General features: G+C 40.1%; 1 protein-coding gene across 9 annotated transcripts in view; it reads right to left on the reverse strand.

Annotated features, from left to right (window-relative positions):
* Positions 1-18,125, reverse strand: part of kcnc3a (potassium voltage-gated channel, Shaw-related subfamily, member 3a) — a 118,098-nt gene that overhangs the window by 22,738 nt on the left and 77,235 nt on the right. For 4 of the 9 annotated variants that reach the window (XM_085155622.1, XM_085155627.1, XM_085155629.1 and 1 more), the window contains one exon: positions 3,644-6,539. The exons of 1 other annotated variant lie outside the window; for it this stretch is intronic. In XM_085155622.1, the coding sequence (XP_085011748.1) occupies positions 6,528-6,539 (12 nt within the window). In that variant the 3' untranslated portion in view covers positions 3,644-6,527. Of the gene's footprint in view, positions 1-1,796; positions 8,476-18,125 lie in introns of those variants that run through there. 4 more of the 9 variants (XM_085155628.1, XM_085155631.1, XM_085155626.1 and 1 more) reach the window with 3 other exon arrangements.

Consider the following 18,125-nt stretch of genomic DNA (forward strand, 5'->3'; position numbering starts at 1 on the left):
ACACACAGCAACTACCAGATATAACAGCAACGGATTGTTAGCCTGATAATATGATTGTTGTTAAGAATGAAAGAATTATTGTGGGTTATTGTATTTGTCAATAACAATTAATTTAATGTATTTAAAGACAAATATCAGTGTCAGAGGAAAAACACAATGATTGCTAAAAAAAGAAAAACGGCATTTATCCTAAACTGATTGGAACAGAAGTTACAAACTAAAGTTGTGATTTTAAAATATTTTTCATTGAATTCTGATGTACTTGCACATATAATAACCCTTTTAAAAGACAAAGATTTGAGAAAATTTACAAAAATATAGGAGGGGCGGAGAATTACTGGACTAAATGACATACTTAGTTCCACTTTGACCATTTTCAAAAGTATCACGTTAATAGAATATATCGTGATAAGTTTTTCTGTAAAATCTTTTACTTTTGGTGCCTAGCGCACAGTTTGAGCTGATATTTATATCCATGCTTCGTTTGCTGTTTTGTTTGCTTTCCTACACCACTCCTGTTTTACGATGACTAAAACAAAGAGCAAACAGCTTCTGGGTGATTCTCCCAGACAGCCTCCTGTTGGACCTTTTTTGGGAAAAAAAATGACATATAATAATTATTTCTCTAATGTCTTAGTCCAGCAGATGATTACTTACATATTTCAGAAATACAATTTCCCACCTCAGGCATTATTAAGCATTCATTTCTCACTAAACTTCACTTTGAATTCAACGCTAATCCAAATAATCTGAACCATGATTGATCAGGATTTATACATTCTTGGAGAAACAATCAGGGACATTATGATAGTCTTGGGGTTGATGGAATGAGTAATATTTCAATATGATATCAATTCAATTACCAAAGAAATATGGAAATATGGGGGGCACAGCTTTTTCATTCAGTTTTGTTTTGTCTGATCATTGGCCATATCACCTGCATGGAACAGCTGGCTCGTAAGTCCAGTTCACCATTAACTTTTTATAGTTATTTGAACATTTGGATTTTTCTTAAAGTTTTCTCTCTTTTTTTAAGTACATGGTTGAGTTTTGCTTTTTCTTGATACATTTTGAATTTAACTCATTTTACCCTCCAAAAATTGTCAGTTGCCTTTCCTGTGGAAAACTAAGTACACCCCATGGTTCAGTACCTTTACAACAACTTTCAAGCAGCTGTAACTTAAAGTAATTGCCTTTATCAGTCTCTCACATTGTTCTCGGGGAATTTTGAACCATGTTTCTTTATGGTGTTGCTTAAGTTTACTTAGGTTTGCAAAACCTTGATTCTTTTCCTTTTCAGCCATTCTGATGTTGATTTGTTGCACAACCCTATTTGGGCCAGGATTTAGTTATCAGACATAAAAACTTGACTCTAAAATACTTGCTATATACAGTGGGTGGGACAATTGTTTGATCCCCTGTTGAATGTAAAAGTTTGTTTAAAAAGAAACGGACATTCTCTAATTTCTATGGTCATTTTAATTGATAGAGACAGAATATCACTCACAAATCAAGAAAAACTCCATGACTTATATTTACGTCTTCTTTGTTGCCTTGGTTGCCTTGCAACATTTCCCAAACTTAAGATGGGTCTCTGCGTGTGCCTTCTTGCAAAGGAGGACCTTGTAAAATATATATCTGCTATAAAATAGGGTAAGCACTTTCCGTGGACAATCTTGTCACTGACAGGTGGTGGAAAGGTTGGAATGAAATAATCTGATTATGTGGATAGGTATGCTTTAGTCACATAAACCGAAAGTAGGAGTATCTGTCATTTTTTTTGATTGCTCAATTGATTGATTGATTGATTGATTGATTGATTATAATCTGTGGGCCACAACCACCAACACAACCAATTTCTGGGAGCAAGAACTCTGCCTTGACTGTAGGTGATCAAATATTTATTTCATTCAATGACATACAAATCATGCGGTGAATGCGGTGTGTCTCCACTTTGGTCTGTCGGTCCAAGTGCATAAATTTATGTGATCTGTTCAGATGCAACTTTGCAAACCTAAGCCATACTTGTCTTGATGCATGCTCAATCATCCAGGTAAGGAAATCCCAAAAGGTTGATTCTGTTGACCTGAACGTAGCGTTTTCAGTGGGAGAAACGTTTGCTCACTCATCCAAGTGACTTCTTCTGTGGTCATTGATGGCCTTTGATCAATGAGCTTTGATCAGTGGTTGTTGATCAATGGTCATGCCAATTTGCATATTAATGATCAAGGAACTGACCTTCCAGCCCATTGTTCATTCAGTGGTGCTGGTTTCAGTCGTTGTGTAAATGTGCTGTTTATAAGGTTGAAACCTGCAGTCAGCTGAGACTGAAGACGTCACCTGGATGAGTGACAAAATCAACTTTTTGGGCTAAGCCACACTTGCGGCTTTTTCCTGCCAATCATTACACGCCATACTTTAACATTTAATCGAACAGGAGCCTGTGGAGTATTTGCAGTTACTAATGTCTTTCCTTTTTGAAATGAACAAACACTTGAATGCTCCAGACCAGCAAATTGAGAACATTTTATAAAGGTGGTCACGCTGTTGACACTGAATCGGATTTGATTAGCAGCACCTGGTTGTTAATTACTACTTAAGCAGAAATTGGTGTACTTAGTTTTTCACATGACTGGATCGTATCTCTCTCACTTAAGTCGCTTTTCTCCTTTTCCTTGACTCGGTGTCCCTTTCCAACCTCACACATTCGCTGGAATTTATTTTTCCATTCTCTGTGGATCTGCCTTCCTTTTTGCTCTGTACTGTTTTTGCCCCTGTGCTGCAGATTGTTTAGTGTAGTGTAGTCGCTGTGAGAGTTCCTTTAGCATCACCTATTATCTATGTTAGACAATAGAGAAAGATTTGTTTATGTTTGATCTCCAGTGGTGGCTGTAAAAAGTTGTTTGTACATTACGGAAACTGAAACCTGACACATCAACGCAAGGAAATAATAGCCCAAACACACTGAAAAGCAAAGGAGAAAAAAAGATTTCATCACAAAGCTTACAGAGTCCAGCCAACATGCAAGGACACTGAACCACAGAGCATGGATGTCACACATGTTTCTTTCGGTGACCCACATACACACAGATATGTAACAATATGCAGAGGTGACTGTTTACACCTCTGATGGAACAAATACTTATACGACAGACAAGAAGCTGAGAGACACTGAGCTCGGAGACTGAAAGTGAAATTGAAGAGATTCAGCGCTCAAAGCAGAGGACTGCAGCCAATCAGGACTGGGTTGGAATTCAGACTGAAAGCAGAACATCTCAGCTGATGTGTCCCGCAAAGCACAGACCAGACCTTGGCCAAATAACAGTAGTTTTGGAATTTTTAGAAATTAATCCCACTTTAACCATCAGACATGCAGTGTTTGCCTTATTTATTAATTTGGCCGCAGTTTGGCCAAATGACAAACTATAAGTGACCTGCACCTGTGTGGGATAGAATAAGCCATAGTTAGTGTTCACAAACACTCTTTGACCCAGGTGTGGTGCTCACAAAGGCTATGAAAGATGAGAACAACACAATATAAAAAAAGAAGATAACACAATGTCACACTGAAACACAGTATGTGAGGAAGTACACAGAAGAAGCAAACAGTGCAAGACAGCAATAGTGAGGGACACATTCTTACATGGAGAAGCGATTTGTGCTTCTTTCTTTCCTCCTCCAACACTTTCTGTGTTGCCCAAACTTTTCCTCCTCCATCTCCTCTCTTTGATGCTGCTCAGCTGACAATCCACTCAGGACACGAGTTTTCAACACATTTGTTCATCTGCATCTGTTTACAACATATCATTACCCTCTTTTTTATTCTTTTTATTGTCCATTCCTATCTTCATCCTCAGCGAAGTCCACTGTCAGGCCAATAGTTTTTGTTTTTCCAATGCGAAGGTGCTCTAATTTACACGTTTTCCTTTTTGGCTTCAGTTTTCTGGCTTGAAGAATGGATGGATGGTGTCCCATAGAAAGTGAGATACAGTTACTGGGACAGAGAAGAAAGGTGAGGAGAAATACAAGGAGAAGACAGGGAGCACATTCGGAAAAACAAAGCAAGGACAGCAGTTTTGTAGAAGGAACCCTACAACAGAGCACATGGTATTCACAGAAAACCTTTTTCAGTTTTTTTTCTAGTGCTTCAGTTTGTCATATCTGAGGAAGCATTGGTGACCAGATACAGATGGGCACAGGTTACGAGAGCTATACCTGAGTAGATGGAGCAAACACAGATCACAAACATGACACAAAGAAAAAGCCAGCGACAATTCACAGGAAACACTCTTCTAACTTTTGAGCGTTGCTCCAGCAATGATGGTTCTCACTAGCAATTCACAAATCATGAGACTTTTAAAACGAAGCAATCAAATAGTCTGTGGTTCATCCAGAAAAACAAAGGGCTTCTATACATTACAAGATACAATGAACTACTTTCCTAAGACCAGTATAAATCTCCATCTTTTTTAACAATTTGTCATCTTGGCTAAATTATATTGATAGGATTCTTGCATGTGTTAGTCATGGATTGATTACGACTGACTGTAGATGTGGCCCTTTTGACCAATCAAATCCATGTATTTATGGATTCTATGACAGGGATGGCTTCATGGACTTTCTTTTCCTCTTTACTGGGAAAAGAAAGAAGGGACATCAGGTCACTGGGACATCAAAAGAAGGGAATTGTTTGTATGCTGCTGAAGGAAAGATGGATAATTAGGAATTGCTCTTTGTTCAGAAGGTGCAGCGAATTATTGCATTACAGAGACATGTGTCTTTTGGACATATTACAGTTTACAGAACAGGAAAGGGACACATGACGTGAACACAAAATTAAAAGATGAACGGGGAAAAATGGAGCTATGATGGAAGAAGCTGGATTTTTTAGCATTAGTTCACAGTTACTGTTACTTTTTTTGCATATATCTGATAAGTACACAGCTTTCAGAACACTCTTTGTGAAGCAACAAAAAGAAGAAAAAGCTACAATTGTTAATGTTTACCTTGTAAGTCTCTCAAGAGTGATAAGAAAGCAGCAGTAGAAGACATAACCCCTCCCCATCCTGCAAAAATAAACTTTCCCACCCTCGCCCTGCCCTATTACAGTACCTAACTTGGTCTGGTCTGACCAGTATCATCGTAGCATTTAGTCATGCATAATGTCCATCGACCTCTTCCTGCATTCAAAGAGGTGACCATTTTTTGTGTTGCATGCTTTTGTTAGTGCATATGTAAGTACCTCAACATATACATCCACGCACGAGTGGTAATCTAGACAGTGCCATTAGGCTTGAGACTAAAACGTTATCAAATTAGCATCCTTATTGATTGTGACAGAAACCCATGCAGGTTTATCTACAACACAAACTTTACATATATACACTGTCACAACAAAAGAAACCGAAGGGGAAAAGTGACAGATGCACTCTGTACAAATGGATGCTGGGAAAAGGAGAGGATGAAATGAGGTGTGTAAATGTGTTCCTGGTTTTCATGAATCCCCCAGTGGACGGAAATATCCAAGTTATTCATTACTGCACCACAGAGGGTTTGAGCATAAACGGGAACAATAGAAAACCTTGCCTGACATAAAACACATAGAATAGCTACACAAATCTGTGCATCACTTTCTTGCCAACGGCAGCTTGAGCAGTTGTGCCTGAAAAACAGCCAGCAGGTGAAGTTAGCTTAGCATAAATATTCAAAACCGGGATGCAGTTAGCCCTATACAGACAGACCAATCCACTAACACCTCTAACTAACCTGAAAATAATAACAAGCTGTCATCATGTTCCCACACTATATTAGGTAATGAAACTGGGAGTTGTTATTTTCCAGTCTAAGGTAAGCTCAGACTTTCTAGCCATAGCTCCAAACTTAGCAGCCAGACTATAGACTGCTGTGGCAAGAAAGTAAACACACATTTAAACATAAACAAGATATTTGTTTAAAAAAACAAACAAAAACATACATGAGCATTCAAAAATGATGTCTATAAGCAGTGCTCTCACCTTCTGTAACTCACAGTCTGAATGTAAAAAAGTAACAGGAAGCACATACCTCCCACTGTACACTTATTTTGGTGCAATTTTCTAAATACTCTCTGAATTTTAAAGCAAATTTGCATCATTTTGATTTTTCTTTGATGTTTAAACAAATGAACAATTCTATTCTACTTTCTGCTGGGAGAGAAAAAAGGAGAGAGCAGGAGTTGAGCACAGGGGAATCAAAAAGATACAACTTAACCAACAGACCGTCTTTTTCCAAATGCAGTCAAATAAATTTTTCCACAAAAATCTTCATCAGGAATCAAGAAGAACATGTGAGGGGAGATATGTTCTTCCTTGCTGAATTTATTGGCTTTAGTACAGAGGTAGCTGCAGGTCTGGGCACGCATGCACATAAAATGCGGACTTTGTCTAGATTGTGTTTTTTCTCTGTCCATCCTTTGTTTGCTGTCCTCTTCCTGTGTGGTTTTTGGCATCTGCTTTTCTTCTACCAAGGGCTGTCACTCCAGTAGCCGTTCACTGTACCTCCTACTGAGCAGCCGCAGCCAAAAACAAAGAAGAGATGGAAGGACAGGAGAAGAAGGGTAGGATGGGGTTCAGGAGTAAAAGACAGGCAAAAACAGGGAAAGAACAAGAAGCGAAATGGGGAGAAAACTAAAAATATTGCCACTGGCCACATTAGAGTCAGTGATAGTAGTGATGGTGCAGCAGCAGTGATGGTGGTGGTCTGGTGAACATAAGCCTAAAGAAAGCTATGCTTCAAACTCTCAGGTGCAGCTGCAATGTCTGGAGCTTTTATAGATAAATCCATCCAGCTATTTTCCTAAGCATCAGGGGTGCTGCAGTCTTTTCCAGCTGTCACAGGGAGAGAGGCAGGGAATACCCCGGAAAGGTGGCTAGTCTATCGCAGGACATTTTTCCACGTACAGAGAAAGGAAAGAAACAGCTAGTTGGAAGATTTCTTTCCTTTCTTCCAGTAAGTTCATGTCTTCACTGTGGTCAGGGTTAACTAACTAAAAGTCACTGCTTCAATGTGTTTCTTTTTATCTACACATAAACATGAGAGCATGCATTTTGTGGTGATGCAAGGGGACAATTAGCTTACAGTCCTGTCAATTCGTTGACCCCAGTCTGGGGAAGAAGCTTTCTTTGTAGTTTTCTTTTTGAAAGTAGTTAACAAAGACAAAGAAACAAGAAAGTGATCATCTCTGATGGCTCAAGCAGATGTAATAAGATCATATTGCCCAATGATATATTTATATATATCTATATATGTGTGTGTGTAAAGACCACAGGGAGCACTTATCCCTTGTCCTTGTCCCTGCTGCTTTGTACTTTTAGCTGTGTAAAACTTTCTATAATGTTTGTCCTACATTTATTATGTATAATGAGTTTGTAACTAGCTTTACTGCACAATAGTGCTTGCATGGTTAAATCAGCATAATGTACAATTCTGTTATGGGAAAATACATTATGTCTGTACATTATAACTCCTTACTGGTAGGGACAAATGAAAAACCACAGGACTTTGTCCACCATACTAACAGGTCCTTCTATATTAATTACCAGGAAGCAGGAGAAAGGGCACAAGGGCTCAGAAGCTGGTGTTGGAGTTGACATATATGGGAGCCTGTCTCTTTTCGGCTATATTAAATGGTTGATGATGTGTTAGCACATCACCTTCTACAGCAAACATGACTTTCAGCTTTAAGTTGCAGAGGAGCTACAGTAAGGGGCATTTAAATACAAAATACGTTTGCTTCTAAGTCACTTATAGGCTAGTGTATATTCTTATTCTGGAGTAAAAACACACATGCTGCTGTAATATGTTGGTGTCTGTGTGTCACTGTATGCATTCTTAGGCTTCATATTAGAAGATTTCTAACTCCTCTTAGGTGCCAAGGTTAAAGTGTTGATGTACAAGTGCAGTTGAAGTACAGGCAAGGCGTAGCACAGGAAAAACTAGAGGTAAACTAACTCTTCTATTATTCTACTGTAAACTAAACTCTATTCATGTTAGTAAGGCAAATTTGCCACATTTATTTCAGTAAGGTTCAGCTAATCTTTCTTGAAATTATTAAATGGGGCCTCTAGGGGCTCCATGAACTTGCATTTATTGTTGTTTCAGATCAAGAACAAAACACAAGGCATGAATGCAGAATGACAGAGCGGCCTGGGAAAACTGTAATTCCTGTGTGTAGGCTTTTTTTTCATGCAAAAAAAGCAAAAACAAATAATCAGACAAAAAAATCTCTCTAAATGTTACTGTTGTTGTTGCTGTTGTTAAATCTGGTGGCTATCTGTGGGCTATGCTACAAGATTGAAGGGATGGGTGAATGACATCGCCTGAGGCCAGGCGGCTCAAAGGGTTCAAAGGTGGAATTGGTGATGGGAGTGAGGCGCAGAGGGACGCCTGACATCCCAGAGATGTTATTGAGGCTACGTGACTTCTCATAACCTGTGGCTACATGAGGATGGCATGCACAGGTAAAAGGTTATGAAGGGTCAGTCATAATAAGATATGAAAACATGAGCATTTTTATGATGAGGCAGATAGATGGAATGGTAGAAAATATTGCCAAGATTTATATTAATAAATGTTATGAGAGCATTGCACATCATATATAGAACATATCAACCATTTTTTACAGTGACAAGAATTTGTAAATGAAACAAATAATAGTATAAAAGGAAAACATCAGAAAACAGGGAACATTTTATAGGCCAAAGGAGGATTTTTGGGAAAACAAAAAAACAGACAGATGAATGGAGAGACAAACAGATGGACAGACAGACACAGACAGACACAGACAAGACAAAACAGGAATATGTGTTACAAAAATTAACTGTCATTGGCCAAAATATCTATACCTACAGAGGGAATTAGTCCAGTGGAAGTAGACAAGGCTCTTTGATGCAAACACACAGCATTTGTATATGCGCGCATGCTTTGCAGTACACAGGTGGTAACACATTGTATTCAGGAACAAAAATCACTGCAAGGCTTAGCTGTTTGATGATTTTGGGAAATTCGGAGCAGCTCGTTTAGGTAAATCATCTGAAGCTGACCACAATCAAATATACATATAGTCCACCACTGTGTTTAAAAACATCTGGATCTCAGTTTCCAGGGTTTTTAGCCAGTCTACTGGCGATAAACTGCTGTTAACAGTGAATCCGTCAGTTAGAGAGAAAGACAGACAGAGGGCAAAATCCTTTGTGAGTTCAGGTTCAAAGTATACTGCTAGTTTTAATCTGATCTCATCTATGTTATTTGATGGTTTCTTTTTAAAGTGTGTCTAAACCTTTCTAGCTGAAGTTAATTTTGAATAAAAAAAACAACATCACAAGCAGTCTGGCAAGTGTGTTGGGTGATGACATAAGATCACATTGGTATGAGTTAGCAGTAATGTCTCTGGCCATGAAAATGAGGTTACAGAACTAGATGTTTGCTTTTATGTCCGTAGTGAAGTTTCAGATCAAGGCTGGAGTGATCAGCACAAAATTCTCTGGAGCAATCTAAAATAGAAGCTGTGTTGAAAGGAGTTCAGAGGTGTATAAGGAGTAGGCACACTTAATTTTAATTAATTTAATATTTATGTGGAGAGACATTGAATTTTCACCTCTGTGAATCACCGCCTTACCATGGTGGAGGGTTTTGTGTGATCCCATCCTACCCTCTGGTAGGCCCACCACCCAAAGGAGACGCCATAGGGATCGGGTGCATTGTGTCAGGTGGCTAGCTATCGAGGCTGGTTATCAAGGCTGGGAATCCTTCGAGTCTGAGCTAGTGTGTGAGGTATAATGACTAGGTATAGTTGGGCTCAACTCAACGCACAGCTCAGGTTCTGAAAACAGTCTCCTGGAGAGTGGCTGGACTTTGTTCTAGTCTGGAGTTGCCATTGGTGAGAAGCTGTGGAGTTGCTGTGTGGGGTGCTTGAGCATGCTGTACTGGGTGACTTTGTTGTCCTTGTGGGTGACTTCAGTGCTCACATTGGCAATGACAGCGAGACCTGGAGGGACATGACTAGGAGGAATGGCCTCCTGGTCAGGTTTCAGGTGCCTTCACCTGAAACCTGTGCTGATAATGACCCACACCCTTTTTCACACATTGGTTCATGTGACAAGACACATGATCAATATTGGGTCAATTACCTTCTTGAGGGATAACTTCCACTAGGGCTTAAATACCTTGTTCTCTCCACCATTTTGTCTTAGAACAGAAGAAGCTTCTCAGATGAGAGGTGAAACGTCTTCAAGAAACTTAAAGAAGTCCAACGCTTTTCTTTCCACGCTCCTTAGATTACCATGACTTGGATGACTGAGAACTTACACAGACATATGTACAAATAACAGTTTTTTAATTAACACCATGTTTGAAAATAAGGATGTCTATAAGGGCACGTGGGACCAGGAACCCTAGGTCGCAGGTCAATGATCTCTTTGTAATCGTATCATTGCGTCTGCATTTTGGACACATTAGTTGAAGAGAGGAGCTGATCTGTCAACTGATCATCAAGTGGTATTGAGTTGGATCAAGTTGTGGGAAAAGATGCTGGACAGACCCAGAACCCCTAAATATATTGCAAGCTTTTGCTAGGTGTTCCCAGCTTTAACTCCCACTTCCAGCAGAACTTCAACAGCATTCTGAGGGAGGTTGGGGACATTGAGTCTGCACCTCCATTGCTGAGGCTGCCGGAAGGAGCTGCAGCTGCAAAGTGCCGGTCATGGTGGTAAGCCCGGAAACAGATGGTGGACACAGGAGGTGAAGGACACAATCACGCTGAAGAAGGAGTCCTATTTAACTTGGTTAGCTTCTGGAACTTCAGAAGCAGCTGATGGGTACAAACAGACCAAGCAGAATGTGGCCTGTGAGGTAGCTGACGCCAAAATTAGGGTATGGGAGGAGTTTGGTGAGTTTGGTGAGGCCATGAAACTGCCTCAAAGGGATTCTGGCAAACCGTCAGATGACTCAGCAGAGGAAAGCAGTGTGCTATTCTTGTGGTTTTTAGTGTGGGTGGGCTGTTGCTGACTTCACCTGAGGACATAGTTGGACTGTGGAAGAATACGCCGAGGACCTCCTTAGTCCTACTGACACATCTCCTGAAGAGGAAGCAGAGCCTAGACACGAGGTGGATGATTCATCCATCACAGGTAGCAAGGTCTCTGAGGCAGTTAAACACCAACTTCCTAAAGGTTCTGGATGTTGTAGGGCTGTCCCAGTTGACACACCTCTACAACGTTGTGTGGAGATCTGTGGTGCTGCCTCTGGACTAGCAGGTCGGGGTGGGGGTCCCCATGTTTAAGAAGGGGTACAAGAGGATGTGCTCCAATACAGGGGGATCACACTCCTTAGCCTCTCTGGAAAGATCTATGCTAGGGTACTGGAGAGGAGAGTTTGGCCATTAGTCGAATGTCAGATACAGGAGGGAAAAGGGGATTTTAATTGTGTAAGCGGAACACTACACAGAGATTACGTCTCTTGGCTGGCCTGGGAATGCAATGTTGCACTGGACAATCTTAACAAGCTGGATGGGGAGTGGGAGGTCTAGGCATCCTGGGTTAGGCAACTAGGCCCCAGATAAGCAGAAAAAATGGATGGATGCATGAATAATGACATTTTGCATATTCTATAGTTCACAATGTATTGTGTAGTATTGTGAGTTAACGTGTCAATATTTGCAGATGAACTCTAAATATTCCTGACACTGCAAGTAATCAAAACACAAGTGGTAGGTCATTTTTTAATTTGAATTTTTTTCCTTCTTTTTTTTGCTTTTACAAAGTAAATAAACATTATTTCTTTCAGTCCCGTACAATGTTGTTTTGTTTTCTAAACAATTTCGTCTGTGATATGTATTGAGAGTGACATTTAAGTATTAAGAGATACCTGTGATCTCAAGACACACTATGCAAAGGCAGCACTATTTCTAAATTTCTACAGACTCACCACAGGCTCACCGTAGGCTTTCTGTTGGGTCACACAATTCACCTACTTATAACATAATTGATTATAGTATGATGTAATCCCACCATACCAATTTTTTAACCCGGCTGGCTGTGTGCGTATAGTCAAAACCATTCTTAATCAACACAGTGGCTTTTCCTCTACTTAAATAAAAGAACAGCGCCACCAAGGATTGAGACAGAGCAATAGTGAAAGAGTATATGGGAGAAGGCTGCAACCCATAAAGGCAATGCTTATAGCAATCACAGCGACCTCCCTGAACAGGCTCCAGTAACCATCATTCACACCTACTGGCTAAAGAAGCTGAGTGCACTCCATGAGCACATGGTAGAACAAATGAACCAGCTGCTAGTAGATGAGACACCCAGAATGGATAACTGAAGACTGGATAGTCCTGATCCCCAAGGATCCCCAGAAGGGACTGGTCCCATCCAACTACAAGCCAATAACCTGCCTCAGCACCACATGGAAGCGCCTGTCAGGCATCATAGCGACTAAGATGAACAGGCGCATGGCTCAATACATGAGCGGGCCACAGAAAGGAATAGGTATACCAGAAGGGCAAAACACCAGCTGCTGGTAGACAGAACAGTTGCTTGAGATTGCAAGACCAGAATGACCAAGCTATGGCTCAATGCCCCATACCTGAATCCTGGAATGCCTAGAACTATACAAGATCAAGATCCCAAAAGAGTTCATCGGGAGCTCAAAGGGGATGTGGCATACACCACTGGAGACCAACTTCATGCCAGTTGTACAAGTCGAACTGAAGAAGTGTAGTTGGAGGGATTGTTGGGAAGGCAGTCAAAACTGACTGGATTGCACTACCAGAAGGCAACACTGAAGACACTGAGGACAGTGCAGAGGGTCAGACAAGTCCTGAAGAGTCAGCTGAACGGGAAGAACAAGATCTGGGCTATCAACACCTACGCCCTACCGGTGATCAGGCACCTTGCTGGGATTATAAGCTGGCCAAAAGAGGAGACAGAAGCACCTGACATAAAGACAAGGAAGCTTCTTACCATTCAACCACCAAGTCCAGCACCCTGAAGCTGTACGCTAAGCGAAAGGAAGGAGGCCGGGGACTGGTGAGTGTCAGCACCACAGTCCAGGAGGAGAAAACAAGCATCCTGATGAGTACATCAGAAAGATGGCCACAACTGACCATGTGCTTAGTGAATACCTCAGGCAGCAGCCACCCAAGAAAGAAGAGGGGGAGGATGAGGAGCCATCATGGAAGGACAGGCCCCTGCACGGTATGTACCACTGGCAGATAGAGGAAGGGGCTGACATCCTGAAGTCCTACCAGTGGCTGGACAAATCTGGACTGAAGGACAGTCCAGAGGCACTAACCATGGCAGCACAGGAACATGCTCTGAGTACAAGATCCATAGAAGCTGGGGTCTATCACACCAGGCACGACCCCAGTTGCAGGCCGTGTAAGATGTCACTGAAACAATCCAGCACATAACAGCAGGGTGCATACATGGACACCATAACCAAGTGGCCGGCATAGTCTGCCTTCTAGAGAAAAGTTTTCTGATCAGATGAACTACCTCTAGGTCTTTTAACTGCTCTTAAAATCACCAGATAAATGATTAAAATATGGAAATCATTGGGTTTTTCAACAAAACAGTCTTCAATCTTATTGAAAATTTAAAGACACACTTAAAAGCTGGGTCCATGCACCCAATTATTGTCTTTTATGTTATCATTAAAAGGCCAAATGTACCATGACATCCATGCCCATGATGAGTCTATTTGACTTCTGACCAGGTTTTCTGTGAGACATCAGATCAACTCCTACAACAAATGTGGTGTGGAAATAATTATCTGAGTCTCCAAATTTGTTAGTTTGCTCACTTACAAAGAAATGCACAGCCCCAGGTTTTTGTGGTAGTTTCATTTTAATGGAGGGAGACAGAAAATCAACTAAAAATCAGTCAGCCAGTTAGTCAATCAATAATCAGTCAGTCGGTAGTCCTGATCTCAACTTGTTGTGTGTACTAGGACATCTACTATCCAGAGAATGAATTCCTTCCATTCCAGCTTCTCCACGCTATGTGCAAGGCCAAAGACCTATCAGAGGACGTCAGCGACAACATGTATATGGGACATGCACAAGGCTGGGATGGCTTACAAGACCATCAGCAAGAAGCTTAGTGCGATGATGACAACTGTTAGTGCATTCAGAAATTCAGAAGTGGATAAAATATAAAGTGAATCGATCACCCTTAGTCTCAAGCTCCATGGAAAATCTTGCTTCGGGGGGTTAGGATGATCATAAGAAAGGTGGAGGTTTCATGTTAATGATCTGAAGGCAACTGGGACCACAGTCACCATGAACACCACTAGTAACACACTAAGCTCTGATGGACTGAAATCCTGCTGCCAGAACACTGAAAATAGGTTTGGATTGGTCTTGTAGAACGACAATGACCCAAAACATACTTCGAAGGTGAAGAAAAAAGTAAAGGACTAGAGAAGAAGCATATTCAGGTCATTAAGTGGTCTAGTCAGTCTCTAGAACTCAATTCTAGAGAGATGGCTGACACTTCAGGTTCAAGTGGCAGTCAAGAAATCTAAAGGATATAGAGAGTTGCTTTCAAACTAAAAGAAATGCCTTACCACTGCCAACGAAGGTACTAAATCATCAAGTACATAGTTATGCTTTGCTTGGGGATTACATATCTATTTCACTTAGTGGTATGCAAATCAATTTCTAACTTTTATATAATGATTTTTTTCTGGATTTTTGGTTGACATTCTGTCCATTAAAATGAGACTGTTCATGTCTAAGTGACCAAAATTCAATATTCAACAAGGGATCAAATAATTATTTCACCTCCCTCTAAAACAGCAGCACTGCTCCTCTCATCTCTTGTTGTGATTTGGTGCTATATAATTGATTTAAATGGCTTCCTGATAAAGACAGCTATTATAAGATTGTCTTCTGTTTTACAAATGATTCTGATCATGAGCAGCAGTGTGTATGACCAAAATCTGACCTATTAATAGAAGAAGAAAGGCAAAATCTATTGTTGTGTATCGCTTACAAATTTTAAGACAATCAAAATTCAGTGCCATCTTCTACCATAGCACTCATATAGCACAGGCTAGCTGAAAGATGCTGAGCCTCCATAATGAGAGTCTAACTGCAGTTTGCACTGCAGATCTTCCACTGTTTGTTGTGGTGGTGTTTTTCAAAGCCTTTGAAGCTAGGGCATCTTGTTTTATAATATATAATATAGTGGCGGTTATCAAATGACCTTAATGTTTTTACCTGCTGTGATATCACTGAGTAATCACACCTCGCTGTCTTTTATAATAAGATATGTCATTGGCAATGTAATTTAGCAATGGCATCAGAAAATGTGTGTTCCTATTGCTAAATATGTGAGAATATGTGGAAAGTAATTAAAAATGTCTCTGGCATGATAAAGTAGAACAATGTAATGCAATCATCTATAACATTCACAATGAAATGTCCACAGTGCAGGAGAGCCAGCCTGTGAGGCACAACACGTCATGTGTCACAAAAGCACATAATTCCCAAAAGTGGGAAGATAAGATGTACAGTCAAAACAAAAATCTTGACTTAAACTTGACTCGAGTTTTAGTGTACAAAAAAGCCTCTTGAAAACAAACTGTGAAAGGGGGAGAACATGTAGATAGCAAACAACCAAGGAGGAAAGTCGCTCAGCTGACAGTGACACAAATGTTGGCCAAGACAACTGCATGTATGATAAAAGTCCAGAAGAATCAAGTGGTCAAATCAAGTGAGTGTAATCTAAAATATATCAATATACTGATTACTTTTTGAGGTTTCAGAAGATGAACTTGAGGCAAGATTCTTGAAGAGAGCCTAGCTGGAGTAACCAATGAATGAAGAAATCTCTCAAAGAGAGATGTTGTGAAAGTTTCCAATACCAATCACAGCTGGTGGAATAGCTAAATGGGAAAGCTCATCTTTCTGTTCGCTCTTCAAAACCATGAAAATCAGCTTGTTGACAGCATAATTTTGATTTCCATGGGAACACAACAATCTAGTGTTTATATAATTATTGTTTAAAATAAAAAGACTTAATCATCAATTAAAAACTGGCTCAAGTTGCCCCATTCTCCCCAACATGTGGAGCGCACGGACAGACGTGGCTTCTAATTGATAAGCATTTTATGTATGTATTATGTATTTATTAGAAAACACAGTGCTCAGAACACGGGGAGGTTTTATACAATAACCAGAAAGGGAGGTCACAAATATCTAACTCCAATATATATTTATAAGCATATAAAAAACATCTCCCTTTGCAGGCATTCACCTTATTGCAACTTAAGCCTGCATGTCCATTTATGCTTATGGGAGGCAAATCGTGATAGTTGCATGGATATTGCTTTGCCGTGACATTGGGTTGTTTATACAGACACGATGGAATTACTGGTTTTATTAACTTCAGTGTTAACCCTGGGTTTTCAGTATTAAAGGCAGTTCTCTGTGATAACTGGTGCTAAATCATTTCTGAGCTGATATCCATGCTTGTGTGACGTGTTAGCCTGACTATGTAAAGCGAAGCATATTGGAAGGCTATCCTGGGTATGGTGAACTTGCTTCGTGTTACGGCCTGTCATCTTCCCTGGCTAACTAGCCACTGGTCCACAGGCAGGAACTACCTGGGTTAAATAATGTGAAATCATGCCATGATCACATTTGTTTAGCTGATTGTTTACCAGTTAAACCAAGTCTAAACTGGGCCTACAGGTATATAGCTGTTAAAGTAAGCTAGCTTGAAACTTTGAGGCTATTGAGGACCAATAACAACAATAATAATAATATAATAATAATAAAAACTATGGTTATTCTGCTATATGTCTGGCCCACCAAGCAGTATTATTAGTATTATTTCTCTTTAAATACTAAGCAAGCAAATAAACATGGGCTTACATTAGCAATGTTAGCAGTGCTGTCATGGTGACTTGCTGTACATACCTCAATTCAATCAGACTTTAGAAACACAACGGAGGGGGAGAGACTGAGGAGGATAGCCTGAGAATGGGATGATACACCAGTGTTAGAATGAGATGACAAGACATAAAGGAGGAGGGGAGGGAAACGGAAAGAGGGGAGGTACTTGGGATGGCAAGAAAAGGAGGAAGGGGTGATTGAGTGCAGTGAAAGAAATGGAACAAGCTAAATATGTTTTCATAGTCATCTTATTATTCTATTACTTTTCATGTTTACTTACACCTGAAAAACAGTTTTGGTCTCAAAACTTAGTTTCTCGTTTTGGTTACAACTGTACAAGGATTTAGTGTTTTATACACTCACGTTAAGTTTTAAAATGATCCATTATGACACTTTGAAGTGGGTGTCATAATGGGAACTGCTGGTAGCTGTAAGTGCTCTGTGTTAACTAAACTGCAAACCCTAAAAGGAAAAAGAATATATTCGGATTTTTAGGATCATCCCTAGCTTTACTTTACCTAACCAGTTTCACATTTTACAACTGACAGATTACTCTGAACTGGAAATTAAACATGCATCTCACTTACATTTTGAAGGCAACTCTGCCACTTGAGTACAACACATCTTACAATACATTCTGCTATTTCCCCTGTAAGAGTGAAAAAATCAAATTACTTCCAAGTTTTAATCTATTTTTTAAGAGTCATGTGGATGTTAAAGAGTTTATTTTTTGAGCCCTGTTACATATTCCTGGTCTGTAATGTGCATACTAATATTAGACCTAAAAGTTCCCAGTCAGTAGATAAACCAGTACGACAGTGTGTCTGTTTTTGCTTACTGAGCTAGCCATTGTTTTTTCAAACTGACAGCCATCCCATGAGACTCCTAAAAATATATATACAACATACATACATGTTTTATTTTCAACTGTGAGGATAGCAGAGTTTTACCTATGATGGTTGAACTGGACTAACGAGACTCGAGTAAGGCAAAGAACAGAGCATGAACACGAAAATGAGGGGAAAGCATGTGATGGTGGAAAGGGGGGCGGAAGGTTTGAGGAAAAGGAAAGACTTTGGGGTTGAGGAAGAGTACACATTGGGAAACAACCAAGTAAAATATATATATATATATATATATATAAAAAGTGCCCCCCCCCCCCCAAAAAAAAAACAAAAAACAA

This window comes from Neolamprologus multifasciatus, chromosome 4, assembly GCF_963576455.1.
Source record: "Neolamprologus multifasciatus chromosome 4, fNeoMul1.2, whole genome shotgun sequence".
In the NCBI taxonomy this organism is placed as follows: Eukaryota; Metazoa; Chordata; class Actinopteri; order Cichliformes; family Cichlidae; genus Neolamprologus; species Neolamprologus multifasciatus.